The sequence below is a fragment of the Aspergillus sydowii genome (genome assembly GCF_001890705.1).
Source record: "Aspergillus sydowii CBS 593.65 unplaced genomic scaffold ASPSYscaffold_2, whole genome shotgun sequence".
NCBI classification, from domain to species: Eukaryota; Fungi; Ascomycota; class Eurotiomycetes; order Eurotiales; family Aspergillaceae; genus Aspergillus; species Aspergillus sydowii.
The window spans coordinates 3,164,461-3,190,290 of NW_024467860.1; the positions used below are offsets into that span (position 1 = coordinate 3,164,461).

Here is a 25,830-nt window from a genome sequence, read left to right on the forward strand (position 1 = left end):
CCTGAACAATCGTCACGCCACGGAGTACTGGCCTTCACTCCCTTACAATGGCCACCCCACAGGCAACAGGCACAACTAGCCTCCTCACCCAACTTCCCAACCGCCTCCGCAACTTCTTCGCCCGCTACCCTCCCCAACACTACTCCGCGGCCGTCACACCACCAGCAGAGCTCCCAACAACGCCCACACCTACAGAATCAGAACCTCTCCCTTCCCCATACACACCAAACAGAGACGCAAAGGGCTACAAGCACGAGGACCCGAAACTCTCGCCATCGCGGGCCCTCCTCCAATCCAACCCGAAATACCCGAATCCGTTTCTCCCGCGCAAGAACTACCGCACGGGGAAATGGATTGGACCTCGCTTTGGGCTGCGTCAACAGGCGGATCTCGTGAAGCTCGCTATCAGGTATAATGTCGAGGGGTTGCTGCCGCCGAGCACGAAAAGCACCGAGTATAAGGAGACGAGACGCGCGGAGCGCGGATTGCAGGTCAAAGGTACTGGTGTTGGACAGAAGGTCAAGGGTCACAAGTGGGAGAGGACGATGGAGGGTAGACTTGAGGATAGGAGGAAGGCTATGATGGAGATGCCGGAGTTGATTCGGTTGTGGAAGCAGGTTCGTCTTATTTTCTCTTCCCATTTCACCACCATGGCGCCATTTTTTGATATGTTGATTACTGATTGCTTTACTCATACAGAGAGGTCACGGTCGTGGGTGGAAGAAGTGGCCCAAGAGGTGAATTGCTCGCCTTTGCGTTGGATGGGTTGTATAATGTACTATCTACGGTTTATTTTCGGGTCCTCGGTTGTACAGCTCGCTGAAGGAGAATTTGGATTGCACAAGGACACAGGTTTTACAATATTCGTTTCCGTTTTCGCTCGCATGTACTGTACCAATAGATATTTACCTGACCTTCATATACGGCTTCGTGTGCAAGACACACCGCTTTACTTGATACAGGAGCGTGGTTCCTAATTAGATATCTTCGTGGCAGAGGTATATTCAATATTCAATGTTGAGTCGGATACCTCGAAAAAGTAAATTCTGCTATAGTACATACATGACGCTATGAACCGGGTATATGGTCATCCCAAAGAATATCAAATCATGAATCATCATCGTAAGACGGCGTAACAACATCCCCAACCATAACGGTCCCCAAACACTCCCCCTCACCAGCAGGCGAAATATGTCTTCCAAATAGTATCTTCCTATTAAGCTTCCGCGTCTTTGCCAGTGTAGCATAAGGCTCTTCGCCGCGCTGGCCAGAATACTGATCGACGCAGACCATCTGGCATCGCTCACAAGAGCCTAGAACATTAAACCGTAGATGCTCGGGCCCTATATCCAGTGATGCCCAGGTATCTTCAATGTATGGTCTTTCGGCTGTTGGGAGATTCTCTGCCACGACGACGTTGGCGCGGAAGACGTCCGCGGCGACGGCCTTCTTGGCGGTGGAAGATTTGCTTGGAGTGTTGGATTTGATGGATTCGTTGAGGCGGTTCACGGATGAACGTGAGACCAGGAGAAGGGGGCTTTCATTGGAGAGGAGGATGGGGCCAAGGTTTTGGGGTGTGGGTGTCGGTGAGGAGGGAGGTCCCTGAGGGAATGAGCCTGGCATGCTTGGGTTTTGCAGGCCATGGCTTTGGGTTTTGGTCTTCGCAGTATAGGATCTGGTCGAAGATTGGGGAGGGAATCTTGCTAATGTACAGGGCACTTCGAGGAAATTTGTGAAAAAACTAGATACCGTCGGTGAGGTATATGCTTGGAGGGTCACTTTGTCGCCGCAAACGGTGGACGGTTTGGAAGAGTTCTGGCATAGTGAGGTAGTAATAGGGCTGCTGCTCATGCGATTGAGTGGGATCTCAAGTGTTTTCACTTCAATGGAATGAGTGTCCCCGCAAGTGATGAGTAGAATCTCACGTTCAAGGTCGATTGTTGGTCGAATGAGTGCCATGCGAGGGTACCTCTTCTGACTGAGTGTTGCACCTGTACCTTGGTGAACAAGACACCATTCGCGATCCCAGGCTAGTCCTTCTCGACGCACTTTCCACCGTTGTCCATCTGGTATTCGAAAGGCACCGCAGCTTTTTATCGGGTAGACAGAAAGACTCTCGACGTAGAAGCTGGGTTGCTGTAGGGATACACTTTCCGTGAGTGGAACCAATAAGTCTTCCGGGTGTTTATCGACGTAGAACTCTGCAAGGAAAGCCATGAATGTGTCGATATCTTTTTGGCTGCTCATAGCGCCTAGACTGACTCGCAATATCCCAGTTGGCCACTCATCCATTATGTCGTTGGCGTCTCCGCACCGCATCCCAGCGGAGAAATGGCGACGCATATCAGCTCCAGACCAACCTAGGCTCACAGCTGTACCCCCCGGATTGCAAAGCGTTCCAGACCTAATTTGGATATTCTTGATGCTTGCTAGCCTCTCCACCTCGGATTTACCAACCCACATACCACGACTGTTTCTTATATTGAAGGCAGCAATCGGGCCTTGAGCAGAGTGGGTTTGCTCAGTCGAATCGGGCGCTGTATAGAGATGGCAGACTTTTGTCCCATTATAGTGCCTGAGGGCAGCCATTCTCTGGCGCAGCTGTTTTGCAAGAAACCGGGTATGAGCAGCGATATTATGCATAGACCCATATAGACGATGGTGAGTCTCGAATGCCGAATCCAGAGCGATTATGCTGTGAAACGGAAGCGTCCCATCCTCCAACCGTTCATGAATCGAAGTCTGCTTCTTCGCGTGCCACGGATTCACGTCGGTCAGGACCATATCTACCGTGCCGCCACCAAAAAACTTCCGGTTCTCAAATACACCACTTGCATCCTTCCGGACAATCAGCGCACCAAGATCCGGAAAACCGAAGATCTTGTAGAAGCTAAGAACCGTGAAATCTGACGCAGACGCGGCATCGCTCAAATCGAGCGGAGATGTCGAGACGAGAGAAGCCGCATCAAGAAGGGTATAGACACGGTGTCCTGTATCTGGATATCGACTGCGTATCTGCTCGCACCATCGCATTGGAAATCGACGTCCATTCATATTTGACTGTGCAGGATACGCGAATAGACCTGGAAGCTGTCCACCCTCTGAGCCCAACCCAGATATCCATGTTTCCACATCCTCATCGCGCACAAAACACCTGGACCCTGCCTCTGCGAGCTCCCGCGCGCCAACCAGGCTGGTATGGGCATCAACATGGTACCCGTACCAGAAACCACGTGGGGAGTCCCGGAAAGCGTCCGCAGCCAGCTTAATGCCCGCAGTGGCATTCGCCACGAATACAAGATCAAACTCGTTCGGATCCGCATTGAAGAAGCGAAGTGCGCGTAGACGAATGTCATCTACACGCTGTGTTGAGAGCTGAGACGATGCGGACATGGAATGGGGGTTCCCATATATATTCCCGGTCAGGTCACGACTGAACGAGTCAATCAGGGACTTTGCGTAAAGCGTAGTGCCCGCATGATCGAGGTAGGTTGTGTCTGTAGAGTTCAAGTCGATTAGTACGCCGATGCCATCTTGGATTGACGCTGGGGCGAGTATTGTACTGACCTTTTAGCAAGGGATATTCACGCTCCCGGATGACGTCGACGTCGTTAGAGTATCCTGAACAGTATGCCGTTGGCACAGTGGCACTACCCTTTGAAGTGCCCATATTCGTAAATGTTCTGAGGGATTGACACAAAGTTGGAGCATTATCGAGGGTGGTTGTGCATCATTAAAGAAGGCAACTGGGGTGGCGAAGGGATCTCTGGGCAATAGCTATGAGGAGGTACAGCTGTCGCTTGACCAATAGTGGGGAGGCCCAAAGTTCGGGGAAAGAGTGAGCATCAACCACGGTTCTCAGAAACGTCCCAGTGCGCTGCTGATGAATTCCACAGACAATGTCGGTTAACTGTCGGTCTCAGTGTCGGAGGTTGCCGATGAAGATGGAAGACAAACACAAAGGACGGGACCGACCGAGGGCTCTCTACTTACCGTTGCGGAGCAAGACTCTTGCAAAATACTACTTGATACCCATCTACTTCATGTTACTCTGGCTTGTTGCAAGTTTATTCTCCAGGATCGACTCTCAGCAAGGACGTTCAGGGCTCCCCACTCTTGTCACCGTCGGGGAGCAGGGCGGGGGTGGGAATAACAGCTGCCTCACTTTGTCTTCAAATCTATGGGCTGTATTTCTATTGCTACAATCTAGTCTTTTTGTCAAAAAAAAAAGTGGTGAATATCTATGTTGTTGGGTGTCCATGCACTATGGACGATTATTTATATATCCTTCAATGAATTAATAATAGCTTTTTTCTCGGCTTAAAGCTTGCCACCTTCTTTGAAGTACCCCTTCGACTTCAACCAGTCTGTAACATCCGCGCGGTCACGGTGAACCCAGCTGACCTTGGCGCGGATTGCGTCGAGGCTTTGCTCAATAGCACGGTCATAGCCCTAAGAAAGTGTTAGTTATACGCCGCCTGGACGCAGATAACAAGAAACTTACCTTGGTATCTTTGTTGGCGAAGAAGCCCTCAACATCCTTCAGCTGCGCCTCCGTACAGAAAGAGGCAGTGCAGATTTGTAGGACAGTTCCGAGCATGCCCAATCCGGGGGGCAGGCGCTGGTATAGGGTGTCCCAGTTATCCTTCACCCAGGTCCATCGCGCTTCAATACCGGCGGCATGAGTGCGGAGTCCGCCAAGCGGCATGTAAATGTCCTGGTTCTTAACCTCGTCACCCAGGGCCAAGCCGAGAGTGCGTTTGATGAGGGCCGGATCTTCGGCCGTACCAAGGCAGCGGAGAGCCGTGGTCTTCTCATCAGAGGTGGGGGCATTGCGGAAGCGGTCATACACAACATTGTACTCCCTTTCACCGCCGTTTTTCAGGACGATGGAGAAAACGCTGCCGCGAATGTTAGGGTGGATGGCGCTGATATCACCAGCAGCGAAGCGCTCGAACATGTCCTGGGCGGCCTTGACTACAGTTGGTTCCTGAGCATTGCCAGCGGCACTGAACAAGAGAGCCTTGAATTGTTGTAGAATATGGTCGTCCTTGTCGGAAAACTCCCATCCCAGTTTCTGCGCTTTCTCGCCGACCAAGGCACGCTGGAATGCCTCCAGTGCGTCCTTGGACTGGGAATCCTCGAATATCCAAGCGGCACGTAGGGCACCAATACGAGTCAAGATCTCGTTCCAAACAATAAATTCGGGCTCGCCATCAAATCCTGCAAGCAGCGATAGCAAACCAGACGTTTTCTGGTAACCAGAAGCAGCCAGTGCACCAGCATCAGCAATCATACCCGCGCGGTCCTCAACAGTAAGCAGACCCTCCTTGGCAGCGTTGCCCAGCTTGGTTAGACGCTCAGGGGTGTAGGATGTGCGGTAAATTGCGGTGTGATCGGCATTAAGCTTGTAAAAATCGAGATCGGGAACCTTGAACTCTTCCTCGCGCGATGACAGCAGGGTGTTTTCGTCAACTCCCTCCTTTGTTCGCAATCCAAGCATCACAGGGAAGAGAGTCGTGTCTTCCTCGGGTCGAACGTCGCCTGTGCGGAGAAATCGATTCTGTTTCACCTTGATGGATGAGGAGCTTGGGTTTTCCGACACAGAGACGACTGGGAATCCAACATTCTTGGTCCAGATATCCATGACCTCCTCCACGGGCTTGCCACTAGCACCAGCAAGGGCGGACCACAGGTCACCGGTTTGTGTGTTGCCGTAAGCGTGCTTCTTAATGTAATTACGAACGCCCTGCAGGAAGGTGTCTTCACCCAGATACTTTGAGATCATGCGCAGGACAGAAGAACCCTTGGAGTAGGAGATGGCATCAAATATCTGGTTTATCTCGTCCGCGCGCTTCACGGGCACTTCGATGGGGTGACTGCTGCGGAGAGAATCGAGGGAGAGCGCACTTTGCAGGTTGTCGATGACATATGTTTGCCAGACCTTCCATTCGGGGTAGAAGGTGTTGCAAGAATACCACGACATCCAAGTAGCAAAGCCTTCGTTCAGCCATAGACCGTCCCAGAAATCCATGGTAACCAAGTTACCAAACCACTGGTGGGCAAGCTCGTGCTGAACAGTTTCAGCAATGCGCTCCTTCCGCGATGCACTGCTTGTCTTCTCATCCAGGAGCACATCAACGATACGGTAGGTGATCAAACCCCAGTTCTCCATGGCTCCAGCACTGAAATCGGGGACCGCAACCATGTCCATCTTTGGAAGAGGGAATTCGTTATCGAAAGCCTTTTCGTAGAAGGCAAGCGTCTTGGCCGCCAAGTTCAGGGAGAAACGGCCATGTTCAATGTCCTGATCTGGTGTAGCATAGACACGGATAGGGACACGGAAGTCCTTGGTCTCAATGTACTTCAGGTGGCCGACAATGAAAGCCACGAGGTAGGTAGACATGACCGGAGACTCATTGAACTTGACAATTTTCTTCCCACCATCAATATCCTCTTCGGATGCAACGTCCATGTTGCTCAAACAAGTCATGCTCTTGTCCGCAATCAGTTTGACAGTAAATTTAGCCTTGAGCGCAGGCTCGTCGAAGCAAGGGAAAGCTCTCCGGCAATCGGTCGGCTCCATTTGAGTTGACGCAATGTATTTGGTCTCGCCGTCCGACGTCTTGTAAGATGAGCGGTAGAAACCGGCCATGTTGTCATTGAGAGTACCGGTGAAGGTCAGCTTAAGTTGAGCGGATGTTCCGGTGCGGATAACATCCGAAAACTTGATTGTAGCCTCTTGCTTGTCATCGTTGAGGGAAATCTCAGGTGACGCGCTGACTACTGATCCTTGAGAGGACACGGTAGCTGTGTGGATGTTGATTTCAGTAGAGTTGAGCGAGATGGATGTCGTGTCCTCGACAACCTGTAAGCTACACGGAACTATCAGCTTCAAGATCCGATTTGGGATCGGCCACAGAACGTCCGTAGTGCTACATACTCGATAACGACAGTCCCGTCATATTTAAAGGTCTCAAAGTTCGGCTCAAGAGTCAAGTCATAGTGGGTTGGCTTAACGTTGGTGGGGAGAACCTCACGGTCAGGAACGTTGGTCGAACCAGAGACCCCAGCACGACGAGAACCACACATCCTGCGATACGAGCAATAACGCTTTGAAGACTGAGAGAGGGGGGAGCGTCGAGAAGGGCGGTTTGCGCGAGGTGGAGAGAAGGAGGAAGGAGGGGCAGAAGCTGAGACAGATAGTAAACGAGACGAAAGGAGGGGTGCTGCTCTGGGGGGTTGAGAAAGCGGTGGCCGTGCTGAGTTCAGCAGCTGCGGCAGCCGCGTCGATGAAAGGCGACGCATGAGCGATGAGCCCCACTCAGATATGACAAATGACGGAAAGAGCGAGGGTCTGAGTTGGAGTAAGGAACGAAGGGGGGGAGAACGTTGGTACGGAAGGGATTCAACTCCAATGGGCTTGAACAATTAAAACTGAGATCGGGACAAGGACAAAGAAAGCTGCTGCAAATCTCGATCCCCAGACGGCAGAATGAGCACGGCCGCGGTTGTTTTTTGTGGCAGGCGGTCAGCCTATCATTGAATGCCATTGTAGCCTTATCAATGCCTTACCAGGCTATCCAAAAGCGGCCTGGCGCATCACGTGCCCACGGCCGGCCGGTCCCATAAGTGGACTCCTCGCCCGCAAACTCTTCCAAAAACCATAATACATATCATTCATTCACGCAGCTTTTCTCTCAGCAGATGCCGATAAACCTGATTTACGGGTTTAATAGCAAGGCATGTGCATGTTAGGCTGCTTCGGCAGTGCTTGCCAGACCGTACACCAGCCAGTTTGAGGAGCCCACGACAATTACCTCTCTTGCAGGGGATTTCGTGGGTGGGCTTCCATAGATGGCTGGGACAAATTTACTTATCTTATTTACTTGTTGTTGTCTCTTGCTATATTTTCATAGAATATCATAGGCATAAGTAGTCGAGAATGATTTATATTATGCAAGCCCATACACTAACACCATAGTGTCATAAGAAAGTGCTATGCCATGTCATACCATGCTATTATGCAACGTGAATTAATTATTAACGAGAAAATAATCGCTCCCTGTCCACGCTAGATTACTCAAACAAACAGCTAAAAATCCACCGCAGGGCCATGCTGCTGCCCCTTCACCCTCGCAATGGGCAGTTTGGTAAAAACACTCCTCGACCACCCGTCTGCGTCCACAACGGTCTCTTTAACCAGAACATAGCCCCCGAGTCGCGGCATTGCAACGGCCCAAACAAGATAATATATAGCTCCCGCGCCAAATATACCCAATGCCACCACGCAGTGCAGGTAGTAGGGCAATTGCTCATACACGTTCTGGTCCTCCGTCGGGGGAATATAGGGAGCGACCACGAGATATAGGTTTGAGAGGCAGAAGAAGACGGTTACCGGGAGGGTTGCGCGAATGCCAGGGGACCAGTCCGGGAAGTTTCTGTCTTTTGTAAGGTAGATGTAAATGAGGCCCAGGGAGACGAAGAAGTTGACAATGGCGAGGGGGTAAGAAATTAGGCTACGACTTGATTAGTGATTCTTCTTTATGATTTTTGGTGACGGTTTGGTTAGGGAGGATGGCATACTTGAGAAGGAAGTTGTAGGCATCGCCTGGTGGGGGAGCGAGCATGATGATGACTGAGACGACCCAGTGCTCAAAGAGACCGGCAGCAGGGGACTTAAAGGGCTTGTTGCTGGCCCAAAGCTTTGAGAGGGGGAGAACACCTTCGCGGCCGAGTTCTTGGACAACTGGGTGGTTGAGTTAGCGGTCTATTCTGATTCTGGGAAGGGCATAGTAACATACTTCGACCTTGGGAGAAGATGACGGATAGGACATTTCCAAAGGCCGATAGAGCAACGAAGACGGACATGACTTTCTCTGCGCGGGCGCCGAACATGTTTCCAAAGAAAACCGCGGCCACGATCTGACCTGACTCGAGCATCTGGCCCTTCGGGACGGCTGCGAAGTAGGCGATGTTGCAGAGCATGTAGAGGATGCCAACAGACCCAATCGCAATAGGGGCAGCAATCTTCAGAGTACGCGTGGGGTTCTTAGTTTCGCTCAGGGCCTGGTACAGATTAGAGGCAAGCAATGAGAGACGAGTGCGGGTAACATACGTAATTGGCATTCGAATAGCCAACAAAGGACCAGATGACATTGTACAGTGCCATGACGACTCCATATCCGCTTCCAGTGGTCCCCTCAAAGGCATTGGTAAAGTTATGCGGAGTCTCAATTTTGGTATGACCGGCCAAAGCCACCCAGCCAGTAACGACGATGAAGACAATGATGACAAGCTTGACAATTCCAAGAAGGTTTTGAAGGCGTAGTCCCCAGTTCAATGCAAATCCGTGGATCAAGAACGCGGCAGTAACACACGCCAGGCCAATTCCACGCTGGTTCCATCGGTCGACCTCGACGTCTGCCGCGTTGAGAATGTATTGTCCAAAGACGACACTGTTGCTCGCAGCCCACCCGAGCAGGACGGCGTAGGCCGCGAACATGGCCGTGGCCAAAAACTTTGGCTTCTTGTACACATATTCGAGATAGTTCTTCTCACCACCATTTCTAACCAGGTTAGCATCAACATCCTCAAGCCATGCTAGCTCAAGAAATAGAACGTACTTGGGAATCGCAGTACCCCATTCCAGATAGACGGCGGTACCGGCAACAGCAATCAGAGTACCAGCCACCCACATGAACAGCGAGAGGCCAACACTTCCAGACAACGACAGAATCGTGCTGGGGGTGGCGAAGACACCGGTCCCGATGACTCGGTTGAAAATCAAAAAAGATGCACTGACGACGCCGATCTGGCGGCGATCTTCGGGCGTCGAATCGAAGATGTTCCCTTCGTCTGTAAACTGTCAGAAAACAAACACATCAGCCGGGCCAGCGCGATACCTACACAATTGAGTAACACCATCTGCACGGCGAGGGCCGTCTTCAAAGGCCTTCGTCTCCGGTGCGATCTCATTCTTAGGGGCCTTTCCCGAAGTGATGTCCATGGTGGAGCAGCAGGGCCCAATTCCACACAGACTGGGAAGTGAAAAAGAGAGGAGCAGGCTGACGAGAGCCGAGCTCTGATGTGGAATCGTATAGATATATAAGACGGCGATGATGATGTGCTGCCGCCAGGACTGATGCAATCAAATCACGCTCACGCTAAAAGCCTCAGGGTCGTATACAGTGGAAGGATCGTGGTCTCGGCAACGCCGCGACTCAGAGTTCAGAAGCTGGGCATCAGGCAAGTTAAAGAAAGGGTAAATCAAAAGCTTGAGTCCAGCAGTGTCGAGAGTCGAGACTGTCAAGTAGGTGCCGGGGGAAACCGAGCCGCCAGCACGCGATCGCCAGGAGAGTCGGCCGGCGAAGCAGACAGAACGGGAGAGGCAAAACTCTATACAGAGTCGGGCCCATCCAGAGTGTCCGGGCCATGACTACAAGTAGTCGGGTATGGACTCGGCGCGTTGGTGGAAGAGGCAAAGAGGGAAAACTCAGCCAGGTAGGGCTCCACCGGTGCCACTCACAGCACGCGGCCCTCACAACGTTGCTTGCGGCATGACACACGAAAATCGATCACGCAATTTGGCGTTTTCTGCAGCAATCGCCTGGATGTAACTCTACAGATGAACACGATCAATATTGGCGTGGTTGTGATTGCGGTAGTGGGAACTCGCTATGTACAATATAATAATCCATCAAGCAACTCCGACCCATGGCGTCAGACCATCATGCGTTCTCGTAAGTAAAGTATGCAGAGACAATTTGTCCCTTTCCCAGGCCAAAACGCCCATGTAAACATCCCAAAAACATAGTGCCAATAATGTCAGTAGTGTCTCTCAAATTGCAAGTGTTGTATCTGGAGCCCGGAGGAGTCCGTCGCGTCCAAAGAAATCAGCCCTATATAGATAAACTCCCCAAGGAATCCCACAATTATATAAAGAAAATCAAAGAATATAAAGCATGCATGATCCAGCACGCAAGAAGTGCTGCTTGTTCATCGAGCAGCAGCCGCCCCCGTTACGTGTGCCAAATTCGACGGCACCATCCTTCCGCTCGACGGCGGAGTTTGTCGCTTGGTGAGAACAGCCAGTTTGTTTTCCAATGACTGCAACCGGGCGCGTATGCTGGACACCACTGCACAAAAAGTCAGAATAATATACCGGGGAACTAAAAAGAAGACCAAGCTTACACTTCACGACCACTTCTCGGTCCTCATCCTGCACGCCGCCTAGTACAATCTTGTCGCCCTTATCATTGCTGCCTCTCTTTCCTGAATGCTGTACTTCCTCTGATTCCAAAACGGCTTCCAGCATCAAAACGGCGGTCCCGTAAGCAATCTTGCACCCACTGAGATCTTCGCTCGTGAGCTCGTTAATCGCCGCTGCTCGGCTCATCTCCAATGCGCGGTCGTACATCAGCTTCTCGGCCGTGACGCCAGGACTGACTAGGACATCCACGGACCCTCCAGAACCAGCTGATTCGAGCGAGTGGTTATTGGGGTGGCAAGGATGGTCTGAGGGTAGACGTCGCTGCGCGTCAATCAATTTGAGTCGAACAAATTCCGCCTTTTCCAACACCTCGTTGAATCGACCGCGAACCCATTGCACGACCTTGTTAACTCGAACTGACAAATCATCAAATCGACTAGCGTTGTATTCGGCCATGGCTTCGCCTCGCTTTTGGCGACGCCACCAATGGCCGGCAATGTCCATAGACTTGGCAAGGAGGGATAGTGCCTTGACATAAAGAACCATTGCTTCTTCTGAGAGGGTCACAACGGCATCAGCCGTTAGATCGCTGTCTCCGAAACCCGAGAGTGGTGCACTGGAGATGCCATCGCCTTGGGCGGATGGCGCCAGCGGTATAAGTTGTTTATATTTCACTTCCGCGAACCCGTATACAACCTCACTCCGGGAAGCGCAATCTTCAATCTCTTGGACCGTTCCTGTATCGTCATCTGCGTTTGCCTGACGCCTAGAGCCGTCCCCGAGCGTTAAGAGCCCAGCATTAGCTGCAGGATAAGCCGGGAAAGGGTTATAAGCCAAAGGAGGTGAGCGCCCTCCTTTGGTAATATTCAAAGGCGGGGAGAATCCCACGCCGAACAAGCGACCACTTGCCATGTTCAGGGCCTTGGAGATAGCTGACGTTGCGGACGTAGGGCTCCGGCCATAACGCCGCTCGTAGGACGGATGGCGATTGTGCGCCGAATCTGCTCGAGATCGACCTGGGATTACCTGGATTGCTTTGCTGGGAGAGCTTTGGGGCGATGCCTGCATTGTTGTTGGAAGAGCTGGCGTCGTCTGCCTCCGTGGAAGGGAACCAGTTTTTTTACTCTGGGTCCTTGGATCATGCGCCAACTCATCTGCGAAAGCGTTGACCTCAACTGCCCGCTTCTCGACAACAACATAGTCACGCTCAAAAGCGACATCCTGCGCAGCGAGTTCCCGCTCCTCCCTTGTCTTTTCCACGGGCCGTTGTGTCGGTGGGGTACCAGAGGAAGTCTGTCGGCTTCTCTGGCGTTCCATAGCATTGAACGTCGAAGGGCGATCTACAAGTTCCTGTCGTCCTGGCGCTGTTGCGTGGGATACTGCATCCGGCCGCCGTGGGACGGCAGCCGTGGATATTTGTCTCGCGGCTGAGGAAGGTCTGTCTCCACTCCTGGTCCTGCCCATGGGGGTCGAAGTCGCGGGGCTATGTGGTCTTTCATTGTGAGGCACATACCGATGCGGCGGCGGATAACGGACTTGATCATCCCCTTGGTTATTAAGGCCTTGGATATCCGCTGTGTCTTCAGTAGCAGAAGGAGATTCTGTTGTTTCGGCAGAAGCCGCCTCTGGCGACGACTGGCGAGGCGTAGCAGGCGCATCTTCGGATACCAAGCCCGGTATTGGGCCCGTGATAATGTTGTTCGCGAAGAATTCCTCAAACGTAATCCGAGCCACGGGGTTGAATTTCAGAAGGCAGCGAATAAGTGTTTTGATTTCATCAGAAGCGGGGTTGTCTACCGAAAATTTGATCTCGTCTTTTGCATTCTCAATTTTCCGGAGCAGTTCGACGTGGTTTGTTGCCCTAAATGGTGGCTTTCCCACCACCATTTCGTGAAGCACGGTACCGACAGACCATAGGTCGGCTTTGGCATCATATTTCTCGTACCGTAATATCTCGGGAGCCATGTACAGAGGGGATCCGCATAGTGTTTCTGCAAGGGCTGTGGACGGGAGAGACCGTGCGAAACCGAAATCTGCCAACTTAAGTAATGGCAACGATTCTAACCCCACCGCAGGGGTAAACGAATTTTCGGTGCATTTAAACGGGGCCACCTGGGGGTCGGTTTCCGTATAAGTCGGCGCAGGACAAAGCAACAGATTCTGGGGCTTGATGTCACGGTGGATGAGGTTCTGATCCCGAAGAAATCTAAGAGCACTTGCCAGTTGCTTCAGGAAATGCCGGACAATCACCTCATTCAGAGCCCCACCGGGTACATTTGGGTACTTTGCGATCATATGTCGAGTGTATTTGTGGTCCTTGAGGCTATCCCGTCGCTTGATGAACTGCGATAGATCGCCCAAAGCACAATACTCCATCACTAGGTGTATATGTGACGAGGTCTCGAGGCAGTCGAGCAGTGCGACAATGTGAGGGTGAACCAGACGTTTGAGAATACCGATCTCCAAGGTCAAATTCTCCCTTAGCTTCTTACTGAGCTTTGATAGGTTTACCGATTTGATGGCAACGTATGTCCGTGATTTCTAGGATACGCACATAGGTTAGAAATAGGAAATATGCAATAGAACATGAGGAAGTTGGATGCAAAGGTTGGTCCGCGGGGGAAAGAAAAAAAAATAGAATCAAAGCTGTAACTCACTGTATGGACGCCTCGATAGACGGTAGCAAAACTACCCTTTCCGATATGATCCATCCGCGTGTAGCGGCCTATCAGCACCTCATGATATCCCTCCTTCGAGCTCCTAGAGCTCCTTGAATGTGGTGACGCCATGGCGATAGCACGGCGAGTATAAGTCCCAGAGACAAGTACCGGCAACAACCAGCCCCAACCCCGTCAACCACAAAGCTATCTCAGCACTGGAACGATCAAAACGGGGAATACAAGCCCATCAGGGTAGAGCTTGGTACAGCTTTGGGAGGGTGGAAGGTTGTTAACGATGGCGATGGCTGTAGTAGCAACGAAGGATGAGAAGGTATTCGGGACGAGTGATGTAACAGCTCAGTTGAGAGAGAGCAAGCTACTCTGTGTGTCAACGAGCCTCGAAAAGCGGTGAAGCGGAAACGGGGGAGCTGCAGGGCAGGATAAACTCCCAAGGTCGTGGGTGGTATGAGCAACCAAGGAAAACGATGGGGTGGCAGAAGGTTATCTCCAGAAGTTCAGACCAGCTGAGGAATGGGAGGCGAAGCTGATAAGATGAAGTAGATCGGAGAAATATAAGTGGCAACGTGAGAGGGATGGTAGGCAGAAGCTGCAGGGGATGGTATAGAGTGATAAATCAAAGAGAAAAGATAAGAAGAGACAGAGGATGAAGCAGGAGGACGCAGACAAAGCTGGGTAGACGATGCCGTCGCCTGGCGAGAAGCGAGGAGCGTGACCTGCGATAACGGGCGACAAGGCGATGATCAGAAAGGCGGTCAGAAGGGCGGCAGTTAGGCTGAGGAACCCGGGAGCACTGCGCGCAGATCGCTTGCCACAGGGGTAGACAGGAGTAAAGTGAGGAAATATGAGGTGGAAGAGAAGGCGCAGAAGATTGTTAGATAGAGCAGGAGATGAAGCAAGCAATAACAAACTGGGCAGGGCGAAGAGACTCCCGTCCCGACTATTGCGCCCAAGGCATCGCCATCACGTTATCGATTAGATAAGAGTCGTCAGCCACGATGGCCCACAATCACATGACTCCACCCATGATCGACCTTGTTCGCGCAATCGCAATTGCATTCCAGTGTGACTCAATCCCACCTCATCAACACGGAGAGAATATCCAGGACCGCATCATGACCACGTCTGGCTTTTCCAGTCTCTGCACTCAACATACACCCCAACCCATTCCGTCCAATCGCAGTGCAGCTGCCGAAACACGCCCCCTCAAATGACTCAACAACTGCGCTAGTCCCAGCACCATCCAAAAGATGCACAGCCCTCCGCTCGTCTTGTCAGTGGTCGCCCATTTAAACTGATAAGCTAGTGGGCTCGATGGGGACGACGCTCCGTTCCACGGTTGAGCAGCAAGTCAGGACTCGGGACGCGGAGTAGGATGCGATGGCCGCCTCCACTGCGAACGCTACTTGGTGCGATCGACAATCGTACGGTTCGGTTCCTCGCCAACGCTCTTTCTTCAAGGCAAAAGATGCGCTTTGGAGACAACGACGGGGCTGACGCATCCCAGGATCAACCATGGTTCCTCCTAATTTGACTCCCTTCAGTCAAAAATTAGCAGTAGTTTCCCCAGGTCACCTGCATTTGCCTGACTTGGTAAATTTAGGTGCAGGCCACAGTACTTTGTCGCATGATAAACCTGACCCCAGGGCGCTCTTTGTTTGTCCTATCGGGCACTCCATCCAGGATGCGTGAGCACTATATATTCAGTTTCGCGCATTCTGCAGGCTATCGACTATCGAGTTAACTAATCCGCCTCTGACCCTTCCACTGGTACTCTTGGAGCATACCGCAGGAGTTCCAGCCCCTCAGGAAAATCTCCAATGCGCCCATCATCATCCCACAAGGCCGCAAGAACCTGCCGCTCACCAATCCAAGGCTGTCGGGAATGTTGAACTGCGTAATTCTGCCGTTAAAATAGTTATGTCAGCGCTCTGGAGTTAGGGGTTACAGCACTCTTGTGCCAGTAAGGGTCCACGTACATCAAGTATAATCAAATCACCCTGTTCCCATCGGATCAGAACAGCACTTTTCTCTGCAATATCCAGCAAGATGTCAAGATCTTCTACATTCATCGGAGTCCCATTTCCAAACTGCGGTGGCGGATGATATGATCCGTCGTCCCCACAGAATGGATGCCTCGTGGCGCCGTGGTATCTACTACGACCCCAGGCAGAAGTTATATTTCCGAAGAAAACTGCGGCGCCTGTAGGCTTGTGAATACGAATCGCTATAACCAGGTTAATGGCAATGGACATCCACTATAGATGGGATATGGAGTGGGTAGTAATCACCAGGTACAACATGTGTAACGCTCAAGCTCCCATCCTCATGCCATTCATAGTGCTCACTATGACGCTTCACCTCGGTCTCGATCTTCCGGCGGAAAGTCTCTACTTCGTCATCTTCGCTGACATGCTGCCCATAAGCCCCGCGGACGCTGTTCCCAGTATTAGATACCAGCTGTTTCGACGTGTATCGATAAGTGTACTTGGCTCCTAGCCGACGCAGATCTGCCAAAAATGCAGGAGCAAGTTCCGAAAGCCGTTTGGCGATGTAAAATCGAGGATGTAATCGGCGTTGCACCGCCTTGCTCAGGGACCTTGAGCGCGCTGAAGGTCAACCACGCAGGATTGATAGTGGACCATCCGTACTCGTTATGAGGCCAAATGGGAAGTTCCGGGGGTCCCTCATTTGCCGTTTTTACGTTAGGCGCCAATACTGTCCGCAGCGGTGGTCTCCCGACTTCGGTATGGGGCTTGAGCCCGAATGCATGGGCGACTTTGCTGTAGTCGTGAGGAGTCTTGAGAGGGAGGCCGCGAACAAGGATGGCACCACCATGCTCTTTTATAAGATCCCGGAGCTGGCCACTCTCTGTGACTTTTCGGATGAAGGATACCGCTTGGTGAATAGTTTTGGTGTTGGTGACGTTGATGGCAAGTGGGAAGGGTGCACTCCAGGTGAGGCCCAAGTCTTTGGTATCTGATTGTCCTTCAAACTCAAAGGGCTTGAATGAAGGCACCACTAAACTCCTTTCATTGGATGCCGGTTTTGACTCTATAGTTGCATTTGCGTTGCTGGTGGTGTTTTTCGATGGCGAAGTTGTGGATGCCATTTTCTAACGTCGTATTCTTAGGTTGAGGTATACATACCAATATTTCTGAGCATGCTGCGGGTATTTATGGCAGCTCGTCAGGCAATTATATTCTTGGTCCTTCAAAATATACGGTCTGAATTCTTCGGAATTTGCTCCACTGCTACGGATTTGAAATCACTCCCTTTTCCAAGTCAGGGGTCCCAGGAGAGTGGAACATATTCACGCCCAGTAGAAGCGCAATATCGGCCATTCAGCAACTCAGGGACCTTGCCAGAGTAGGAAATATATCCCGGAAGTGTGCCGTTAATTGGAGAGTCGATATCAAGTTAGGCCTGTCAAGTTTTCAACCTTTAAGCACGTCATGTCCGCCGAGATTGCAACACCAAAGGCTCTACCAATCCCGGCGTATACTTGCACGTTAATACTCCAAATCAGAGGGGAACAGTATACTGGTCCACAATTTGCGGGTAAACGCTTCAATGTTGTGCTTACGATGTGCTCCAGAATGGGGCCTTCATGAATCATGGCATTCTCCAAATAGCTGAAATTATAGCACCTTGGATCATCCCCGAAATTCCTGGAAATATTCTCTATTGACTTGACCAAAATCTCTGATAGCTGTGTATTCGAACACGACTGGATACTAGGGATGCTGAAATGGGCACCACCGACCTTTCAGTTGAAGCGGCAGCAGACGCCCAAGATGCCGCCAAAGTCCCCGAAAAGGGTGTCTTCTACCGCCGCGTCTTCTTCCAAGCAACCGTGGTCGGACTCTGCGCTTTCCTCGCGCCAGGTCTCTACAATGCAATGCAATCGACTGGCGCCGGTGGACAGCAGTCACCATACCTTGTCATGTACGTTTCCTACGCAAAACCATCACTGTAGAACATCGACTGATGCGAATCTAGGGCTGCAAACTCCGTCCTCGGTGCCACAATGGTTCTAACATGTGCTCTTGGGAGCGTGGTTGCCAATTGCGTAGGTCTGAAAAACGCATTGGTCTTTGGGACGACGGGATATTGTGTATACGCCGCTTCCTTATATACGAACAATCGATACGGAAACGAATGGTTTGTATACCTGGGAGCCACGGCTTGTGGTATTACGGCTGGGGTATTCTGGGCTGCAGAGGGGGCTATCATGATTGGATGTAAGTTTTGCTGGACTTCCAGGTTGTGATAGTGGTACTCACGATGGCAGACCCGATTGACTCCCAGCGAGGACGGTATCTGGCATATTGGTTAGCATATCGAAACGTATGTGACCATCGCCTAAACTTCTGCACCAGCTAACGAATTCCAAGGGCGGGTCCATCGTCGGTGGCATTATTAATCTTGCATTCAGTCAGTTTTCGACATTCACAATCTGGAATCTCGAAATCCTCTAACAGACTGCTAGACTATTCCGGAAAGTCGACCGGAAAGCTTGACTGGAGAACTTATATTGTGTTTGTTGCTCTGCGTAAGTGCAGAGTGATCCATAAGCAGCTATACAACATACTAACCAAGCAGAATGCATCGCTCCCCTTGTCGCATTGTTCCTATCACCGCCGCAGAAAGTTCAACGCGCCGACGGCCAGATAGTCAAAACAGCAGAGAGGGTCAGCACATTCCGCGAGATCAAGGAGATTCTCAAGATCCTCGTCCGAAAGGACTTCCTCCTTATGTGAGAAGAGCAGTTCTACCCTCCATTGAAAACCAACATTGACATAATACGTATTCCAGGCTCCCCTTCTTCTTCTACGCAACCTTCCTCCTTTCCTACGCTAGCTCCTACCTAACCCTTTACTTCAGCGTGCGAGCGCGTGCTCTGGCATCCTTAATATCTGCCCTCGCGCAAATTACCGCCAATTTCTTCTTCGGAAGCTTTCTCGACTGGCGGCGGTTCACCCTGAACCAGCGCGCCCGGTTCTCATATATATTCATCATGGCTCTGTTCGGGGGCACGTGGATTTGGGGAGCCGTAGTGCAGCACGACTACGAGGTACATACCCCGGCTCTGGATTGGGTTGATAAAGGGTTTGGGAGGGGGTGGGCATTTTATATTTTGATGCAGGTTAATTTGTATGTTCTTTGTTTCCTTCTTCTTCTTCTTCTTCTTCTTCTTCTTCTTCTTCTTCTTCTTCTTCTTCTTCTTCTTCTTCTTCTTCTTCTTCTTCTTCTTCTTCTTACATTGCCTTTGGAGACAACCGCTGATTATGAGATTACTGAATTGCAGTGCTCTGGCCTATAACTACGGCTACTGGCTTGCGGGGTATGTCGCCAGGGGTCCAGCTGAGATTATTCGTCTGACTTCAACTGTCCGAGCTGTTGAAGCTGCTGGTGGTGCCGTGGCTGCTGGGATTAGTTCCACTCCTGCGCCGGTAAGTGGTCCAACTGGATCAAATGAGTATGTTCTGACACTAGATGTAGCTCATCGCTGCGTTGGGGGTCAATTTTGGTCTATGGGGGCTTGCTGTGGTGCCGACGTACTTCGTAGCGAGGAAGATCGGGCTGGGTACGCATGAAGCTGAGGATAATGAGATACACCAGGTGTAGTTGAGGCTATATGTCTGCAGTGGCTGTAAATATGAAGTGGTTGTTCAATAAATTCATTGATATGACATTGGCCGATTGAACGGCTCTAATATAGATGTACCGTGATTCCCTAAATGTTCCAGACTCATGAGTGTCTGTTTATGTGCAGACCCGAGACAAATCGTATGTCTATAAATACTTTACACTAGATCTCATCATCATCATCATCATCGTCTAGCATTCAAAATCCTAGTCCTCGCACTAGTAGCCACAGCACGATAGGGACGACCACATTATCATTGCACCCAGTCAGCACTGCTTCAGTCGCACTAGCTCCGCCGGCCGCTAAAGCTGCCTTGACCATCGCTAAGGACCAGGAGAAGTGCTTCGGTCCGTCCTGCCCGCTCACTGACCATTGCCCAAGCGCAAGCCAGGCTTGTGCAAACATTAAGCCCGCAGTTACCGCGATTGCGAAGGCTACACTACCCTCAACAGATTTGCCCCCGCCCCAAAACCATTTGTGTCGGCCAAAGCGGCGCCCAACGAGCGAAGCAGCTGCGTCTCCTAGGCCAACACAGATGACTCCGCTAAGCATGCTCACATCTCGACCCTGAACGTCCCACGATTTCCATGGATGCTCTCCGGTTCGCGATACGTCGGCCAGGGCGAGCCAAAGCGGAATGGCGCTTCCTATGAGGAGAAATATGTGGGAAACGATGACCGGACCTCGGTAGTCCCGGCCATCCACATAGGGTTCAAGAAAATTCGTCAAGGGTCGCGAGATAGGCGGAAGCTGCGAGGCCCGGAAGAGGTCTAGAAGCAGGAATATGGCCAACACCAAGGCCATAGCAAGGGCGCAGAATCCTGGGTCGACGTATATTGTTGGTAAGAACATCAACACCATCGTTCCATGGAATACTTTGCGCCTAGTGTCAACTTCTGCAAACCGGATGACTACTGCAATACCTGTCACAAGAACAGCCAAGCAATAAGCAATCATCATCAGACGAGTATTGGCCTCTCCAAAAGTGCCGTGGCGGAGATGTTCTGCCCGTCCAAGATGACAGAAGGCGCTCGACAAACTGTTATCCAACCGGGAAGGGATGGGTATCCAGTCCTCCAGGCTCGAGGTGATAACCCAAAACCTGAACCAGGAAATGTTCCCAAGCAAATATCCCAGTGCCCACCCAAAAGGCTCTTCTCCCTGTAACGCCCGTTCGCCCACGTACTTCCGCACGGGCCCCAGGATAATAGCTATGACTGCTAGGTAAACGTAGAAACCATAGATCCATTTGCGGACCTGAACCTGCGGAACAGTCATAGATAAAAAGGACGTCAGGTCCGGCGCCAATGATCTCTTTCGTCGGCCTTTTGGGGTAGTTCTGGCCTTTGCTGAGCGCATAGCCTCTTCGAAACTGGGGGATGCCTGTCGTTGGGTTGGGTCTTCCACTGCACCATTTTCTGTGGGACTCTCCGGTGAGGATTTTTCCCGGTGGTCATATGGTGTCCGACGCGAGGCAGATGTCACATGGCTGTCGGGAGAGTCGCTATCTGACAGAGCGTCTTCAGAGGAACCGGCTCGACTCAGCTTCTGGCAGATTCTGTGATCCAGCAGATTCAAAATATTTTTGGGCGAATTGGAGGCGCTGGGAGACCGTCGAAATTTCCAACTCGGTATTCTGGCTAGAGCAACCTCCCAGTGAAGAACTTGGCGGCACGAGATAAAAATACACAGGCTGCCTAGCCATAGCAGCGCTTTGAGAATTTCCGCTTGTGGGGAAGTGGCGAACAAAAACAAATTAATAAGAGCAGTCGTCAGAAGCTGAAGTTCCGCTGGAAGAATGCTGGTAGACAAAAGGAAATCTAAAGTGGGTATCAATGCTTGGTGCAAAGGAAAAACAAGAGTCAAAGCTTCAGGGTCGAAACCACGGAGAGAAAGAGGTGACGGGCGAATGCTGCCCCAGGACAGTTGCTCGGAGGCAAGGAGTGGGAGTAAGGTGAGAAGCCAGTGCATCACACTTTGCCCATGCACTAGGTCATGCATAGGAATGGCTGCAGGGGGGATTGAGGCAAGAGCCAGAAGTATGTTCGGCAGTACCAATGACGGCTTATGGTCCGATAACGACAAGGAAACGTATACGGGAATGAGGATGGGGTATAAAAGCGGAGCTGGGTCGAAGGTATGTGGAATATCGAAGGACAAGAACCTAGAGAGTCGGAGACGTCCATGCCGGTTTAGAGGGTATATCGCGTAGACGCCGACGACCGTAAGGGAATAGGTAATGAGTTCTGGCCAAAACAAACCTCGAATTAGCAATGGCAATAGTAAAAGCTGACGGGTTGGTTCAGTGTACCTTTCTTCCAAGCCCACGCGAGCGATCTTACGCTCTGCTGCCCCAAAACCACGCCGCCCACGGAGAGTAGCAAGGCAGCCTCGAATGCCCTCCGAATAACCTGAATGCGCTTTTTCTTCTTCATTTTATTCCTCATCTCCGCTAATTCGGCCTCGTTGTCACCAATAGAGCTCCGTCGCGAGCTCCGCGAAGTCGACCGGGCCATGGACGGCCAGCGTTGCAATCCCGGCAGCCACAAGTCATGATCACCAACGCCGTTCCAAACTGGCCGTGCACCCCTCCGTGATCGAAGCGGCGGCGCTGGCAGTCCTTTTAATAAGCCTGTGCTTTCATCATCGGCCTCGGTACCGCTGTCACTGGACGTTCGCGTGCGGTGGTGGACGGATCCGTTGCGGTGATATGGGTGAGGCGATCGTGACAGTGACCGGAGATCGTCAGGTGCAGCAACATCCGCGTCGAGTGGGATCATGTTCGGAGACGGCCCCTCGTCCTCCTGGCTTGTCGAGCGGGCCATGACCCCATGGATATCGGAAACCGGGTTGTGTTTATAACGCGCAGAACGTCATGATCGGGAGTGGAAGTCTGGGTCGTGTGAGGGAGCAAAGGCCACTAAGCCGCAGACGGTCAGTAATTAAACCAGCGGGGTCGGACAAGACGGCGGACGATGGATCAACATACCTGACAGGAGGAGACATGGGAGATCGGTGGGGAGAGCAATGTAGAGGAACCGATGAAGAGATGGAACTGGAAGAGAGATGGCGTTGCGGAATGGAAGTTATTATCAGGCGGATGGCGGCCTTTTTTTTCAGGCCCATCACATGCATGCAGCTCCTGCACCACCATCACCGCTCAGTGTCCGGAGTACAAGAAATAATAACATTATCTACTGTGCTCTCGTTTGTCTTTGCCTCTCGTCTAATCTTCTGTTTACGCCGTCCGCCCCAACGCTTTCCCAACATCGGCCTTAGCCTCTCCCAGCCCGGAGGACAAAGCCCTGCGACTGCGCCAGTCCAATCGGCCGGGCGACACGTACGACGCCTCAGTGTGTCCAGGCCGGTGGAAATGCTAACAGTCGCCCGCCCACTTTGACTGGCGACTGCGCTGCTGGGCACGCTTAGTCCACGGTTATCGTCCAATCAGCCACTCGCCCACGAGTCGATGGATAACCGTCCTGCAGCGCTCATGTTCGGGGCTTTTCTCGAATCTTACGCCATCAGTAAGTACCGCCGTCACCTCTCTCCCACTTTGCGCGGCCTGGTGGCTTTTGGTGGCCATCACGTCTGTTTCTGTATAATGATACCGGCTGCCAGTTCGCGCCCGTCTGCGCCCCAGACCGACTTGCACGGGATTACTTGTCCTTGGCAGCAGTCTTCCGGTAGAGGTTGGCTGCTGTAGATAACGCAGTGGAACGCTCCCGACTGGGCTTGCGTTGCGTATACCTCCGATACGCGCTGTATCTTCGTTTGGAGGCCCGCTCCGCTATCAATCTCGATGCACGAATATCTTTGGTTTTCGGTTGTTGTGGCTTCAACCGTGCGCCCAAACTCTGTTTCAGTCCTGGTTAGTCTCAACCCCTCACAGCGGTAGCCGAGTCCCTGCCATTCAATATCGCTGTTTCTCGGGAGTTCGTCGACCTGAACCGCGAAAAAGGCTGGTATCTGGTTCTTGGAACCCTTCGCCTCCACAATTTCAAAGTTGGGAATCTGGGGACGCTTAATGGGTCTGGACTGCTCGTGTCCTCTGCGTCCATACTTAATGTCCCAGACGTCTACTGCTGACTCCTCCTCGTCTGATTCCCGGTCCTCTGGATCATGCAGTCTCTGCCAAAGTTTCCATGCAAACTGGGCCCTGGCCTTGATGTGGTCTGTCCCAGTGAAGAAAGCAACTGCTCCCAACCACCAGCCGACCTCCATTGCTGCGCCTATCCGCCACATGTGTTGCAATGCCAGGACAGCTCGTAAACTGTACGTCTCGCCCCAGGATGGTTCCGATGAAGAGCTTTCAATCAACTCCATAGACGCAGGCTCTAGAGGGATCTGACCCGCAATGTATACCACCCGTTCCGTACCCTGTAGAGGCACAGACATGGCTTGCGAATACGGCCCGATATTTGCCGGGGCCCAGTAAGATCGCGACTGAACATGTAAACCACTGCGTTGGGTCCTCGGGCCTAGATCGACGACCATCGAAACCATCACGTTCACGCCGTCCGGCAGACTGTCACCACAAGCCACCGTGGCTCTTGCTGGAGGGTTTGGTTTCTTGAATAGAGAGACGTAGATACCGTTCATCGAGGGGAAATCAGCCATTGAGCGAAGCAAAACCGTAGTAAAAACGATATCAGCTGTTGTTCGAGCGCTCGCTCCATCTCGGAGTCGGGTATTCAAAACGTCTCGAATCTTCTTGACAATCGCTTCCGTCTGCTCAGCAGCCCCAGGACCAGCCTCAGACGCCGTAATATTAGACACTGTCCAGATACCCCCACTCACAGACTGAACTGGGTTCGTAAAAGTCCATGAACCTTTCTCCGTGGACCTCGAAGCCACACCCTCATCACTCTCATGCCCATCCCCATTCCAAAGCCCATCCAACGCACCAGCAAACTCCTCATCCAGAATTGTCGGCCTCCTCACATCCCCAGGTCTAACACCATCACCACCATCCTTATCCACAACTCTCGCCCCCTCCAACCTCAAATACCCAACACCCCCCTCACCAACCCTGACATCCCTTCCCTTCTCACCAACCTCAATCCTCCCCTTCCACAAAAGCCCCGGTCCATCAACCGCAAGCGTCTCATACTCCCCACCTTCCCCCAAAACCGCCCCCCGAATATCCTCATCCAAATCCACAGCAAACCTCCTCACCCCTTTCACAATTCTCCTCCTCAAACCCCCACTCCCATCCGCAACATCCCCCCACAAAAACCCCTCATCCAGCGCCCCTGACGCAACCTTCACTATCCGCGCCGAACAACCCACCGCCGCCATATCAGCCAGCAACCCCGCCTCATCCCCTTCCCCAGATATCCCCCGCTCCACAGGCGCCGGTAGAAACGGATACATCCACAACCAAGCCAGCGGCGTCAGCCCCAGTCGCCCTGCAACATTCTCGATCCTGGTCCGTTGGTACGTAGAAAGGATCGCGCCCGCGCAGACCGCATTCGCCTCCGGGTGCGCAGCCTTGACTTTGTTCAGGAGCGGGATAAGCGATTCTGTTTCATCCTCTTCCTCCTCCCTCCCAGTAGGACCACTACCAGGATTAGAGGTCGAAGCAGAGGCAGAGGCAGAAGTAGAGGTAGAAGTCGAATCACCATAGACCCTCTCCGCATCAACGGCGCCGCCGACAATCGGCGCGCGATAGAGCGGGATGCCAAGCGCTGCTTCGTAGAGCGGGATCACGTTCCATCCGATCGTTTGGTACATGAAGCTGTCGATGTCGTCTTCCCCCGTTTGCGTTTGTGTCTCTGTCTGTGTGGGATCATTGCTGCTACTGCTGCTGCTGGTGCTGGTCGGGAGTGGTGGTGGGTGGAGATTTGCCAAAGCGACGACTTTATGGCCGTTGCGGATGCAGTGCAGGATTGAATAGAGAGAGTCCTTCCCGCCCGAGATTAAGGCGATTACGTTGAGGCCTTGGGGTTGTTGGAAGGCTGATGGTTTTGTTATCTCTGTTGGTGGTGGCATTTTGTGAGATGACGGATGATGATATGATGTTGGTTTGTTTAGGTGGTGGATGGGATTTTTTCTTCTTTTTTCCTTTTTTTCCCCCTCTCCTGATTGGGTACCCCCTCAAAAGGTAAAGATTTAGCGAGGAGAGGTTGAGCCCCACGAGTATCGAGTATCGTGATGGAGAATATATGGATATCCTTTTCCTTGAGTTTGACTGCTGAATTGCTGTACTTCCAAGGCTTAGGTTGGTTTGGGTTGCTCGGGAGTGGTGAAGCTTCGGCGTTGCAATGGAAGTGTGGTTGGTTGGC

The 25,830-nt window shown here is 52.0% G+C and overlaps 10 protein-coding genes across 10 annotated transcripts; 3 read left to right on the top strand and 7 right to left on the bottom strand.

Annotated features, from left to right (window-relative positions):
* Positions 1–19: 19 nt before the first annotated feature.
* On the top strand, positions 20–1,027 carry ASPSYDRAFT_41618 (mitochondrial 54S ribosomal protein mL59). Its single transcript, XM_040846312.1, has 2 exons — positions 20–617; positions 700–1,027. Exons 1-2 carry the CDS (start codon positions 48–50, stop codon positions 739–741), a joined length of 612 nt encoding a protein of 203 aa, XP_040706713.1. The 5' UTR covers positions 20–47; the 3' UTR covers positions 742–1,027.
* Positions 1,028–1,107: 80 nt separating this feature from the next.
* Positions 1,108–3,670, bottom strand: hxB (putative molybdenum cofactor sulfurase protein (HxB); the record flags this gene model as incomplete). The annotated part of the gene is made up of 2 exons (XM_040841498.1): positions 1,108–3,497; positions 3,568–3,670. 2 exons carry the CDS (start codon positions 3,668–3,670, stop codon positions 1,108–1,110), a joined length of 2,493 nt encoding a protein of 830 aa, XP_040706714.1.
* A 4-nt stretch (positions 3,671–3,674) lies between these two features.
* ASPSYDRAFT_674907 (uncharacterized protein) lies at positions 3,675–4,373 on the top strand. The gene has a single exon (XM_040850405.1). The coding sequence runs from the start codon at positions 3,900–3,902 to the stop codon at positions 4,299–4,301; it is 402 nt and encodes a 133-aa protein (XP_040706715.1). The 5' UTR covers positions 3,675–3,899; the 3' UTR covers positions 4,302–4,373.
* Positions 4,321–7,092, bottom strand: ASPSYDRAFT_86560 (M1 family metallopeptidase; the record flags this gene model as incomplete). Its single annotated transcript, XM_040851682.1, has 3 exons — positions 4,321–4,452; positions 4,505–6,875; positions 6,944–7,092. 3 exons carry the CDS (start codon positions 7,090–7,092, stop codon positions 4,321–4,323), a joined length of 2,652 nt encoding a protein of 883 aa, XP_040706716.1.
* Positions 7,093–8,095: 1,003 nt separating this feature from the next.
* ASPSYDRAFT_145239 (high affinity methionine permease) lies at positions 8,096–10,009 on the bottom strand (the record flags this gene model as incomplete). Its single annotated transcript, XM_040841506.1, has 6 exons — positions 8,096–8,519; positions 8,587–8,749; positions 8,805–9,069; positions 9,119–9,569; positions 9,627–9,858; positions 9,910–10,009. The coding sequence occupies 6 exons, from the start codon at positions 10,007–10,009 to the stop codon at positions 8,096–8,098; spliced, it is 1,635 nt and encodes a 544-aa protein (XP_040706717.1).
* A 989-nt stretch (positions 10,010–10,998) lies between these two features.
* atg1 (serine/threonine protein kinase ATG1) lies at positions 10,999–14,001 on the bottom strand (the record flags this gene model as incomplete). The annotated part of the gene is made up of 3 exons (XM_040844529.1): positions 10,999–11,138; positions 11,194–13,753; positions 13,870–14,001. The coding sequence occupies 3 exons, from the start codon at positions 13,999–14,001 to the stop codon at positions 10,999–11,001; spliced, it is 2,832 nt and encodes a 943-aa protein (XP_040706718.1).
* Positions 14,002–15,607: 1,606 nt separating this feature from the next.
* On the bottom strand, positions 15,608–16,177 carry ASPSYDRAFT_41627 (uncharacterized protein). Its single transcript, XM_040846313.1, has one exon. The coding sequence runs from the start codon at positions 16,143–16,145 to the stop codon at positions 15,828–15,830; it is 318 nt and encodes a 105-aa protein (XP_040706719.1). The 5' UTR covers positions 16,146–16,177; the 3' UTR covers positions 15,608–15,827.
* A 1,464-nt stretch (positions 16,178–17,641) lies between these two features.
* Positions 17,642–19,521, top strand: ASPSYDRAFT_55656 (uncharacterized protein; the record flags this gene model as incomplete). The annotated part of the gene is made up of 9 exons (XM_040849071.1): positions 17,642–17,838; positions 17,893–18,134; positions 18,185–18,240; positions 18,288–18,327; positions 18,383–18,445; positions 18,496–18,649; positions 18,709–19,047; positions 19,202–19,346; positions 19,396–19,521. 9 exons carry the CDS (start codon positions 17,642–17,644, stop codon positions 19,519–19,521), a joined length of 1,362 nt encoding a protein of 453 aa, XP_040706720.1.
* Positions 19,522–19,741: 220 nt separating this feature from the next.
* On the bottom strand, positions 19,742–22,368 carry ASPSYDRAFT_86565 (putative phosphatidate cytidylyltransferase; the record flags this gene model as incomplete). Its single annotated transcript, XM_040851683.1, has 2 exons — positions 19,742–21,789; positions 21,855–22,368. The coding sequence occupies 2 exons, from the start codon at positions 22,366–22,368 to the stop codon at positions 19,742–19,744; spliced, it is 2,562 nt and encodes an 853-aa protein (XP_040706721.1).
* A 760-nt stretch (positions 22,369–23,128) lies between these two features.
* ASPSYDRAFT_144448 (diphthine--ammonia ligase family protein) lies at positions 23,129–25,537 on the bottom strand (the record flags this gene model as incomplete). Its single annotated transcript, XM_040841429.1, has 1 exon — positions 23,129–25,537. One exon carries the CDS (start codon positions 25,535–25,537, stop codon positions 23,129–23,131), a length of 2,409 nt encoding a protein of 802 aa, XP_040706722.1.
* Between the last annotated feature and the right edge of the window lie 293 nt (positions 25,538–25,830).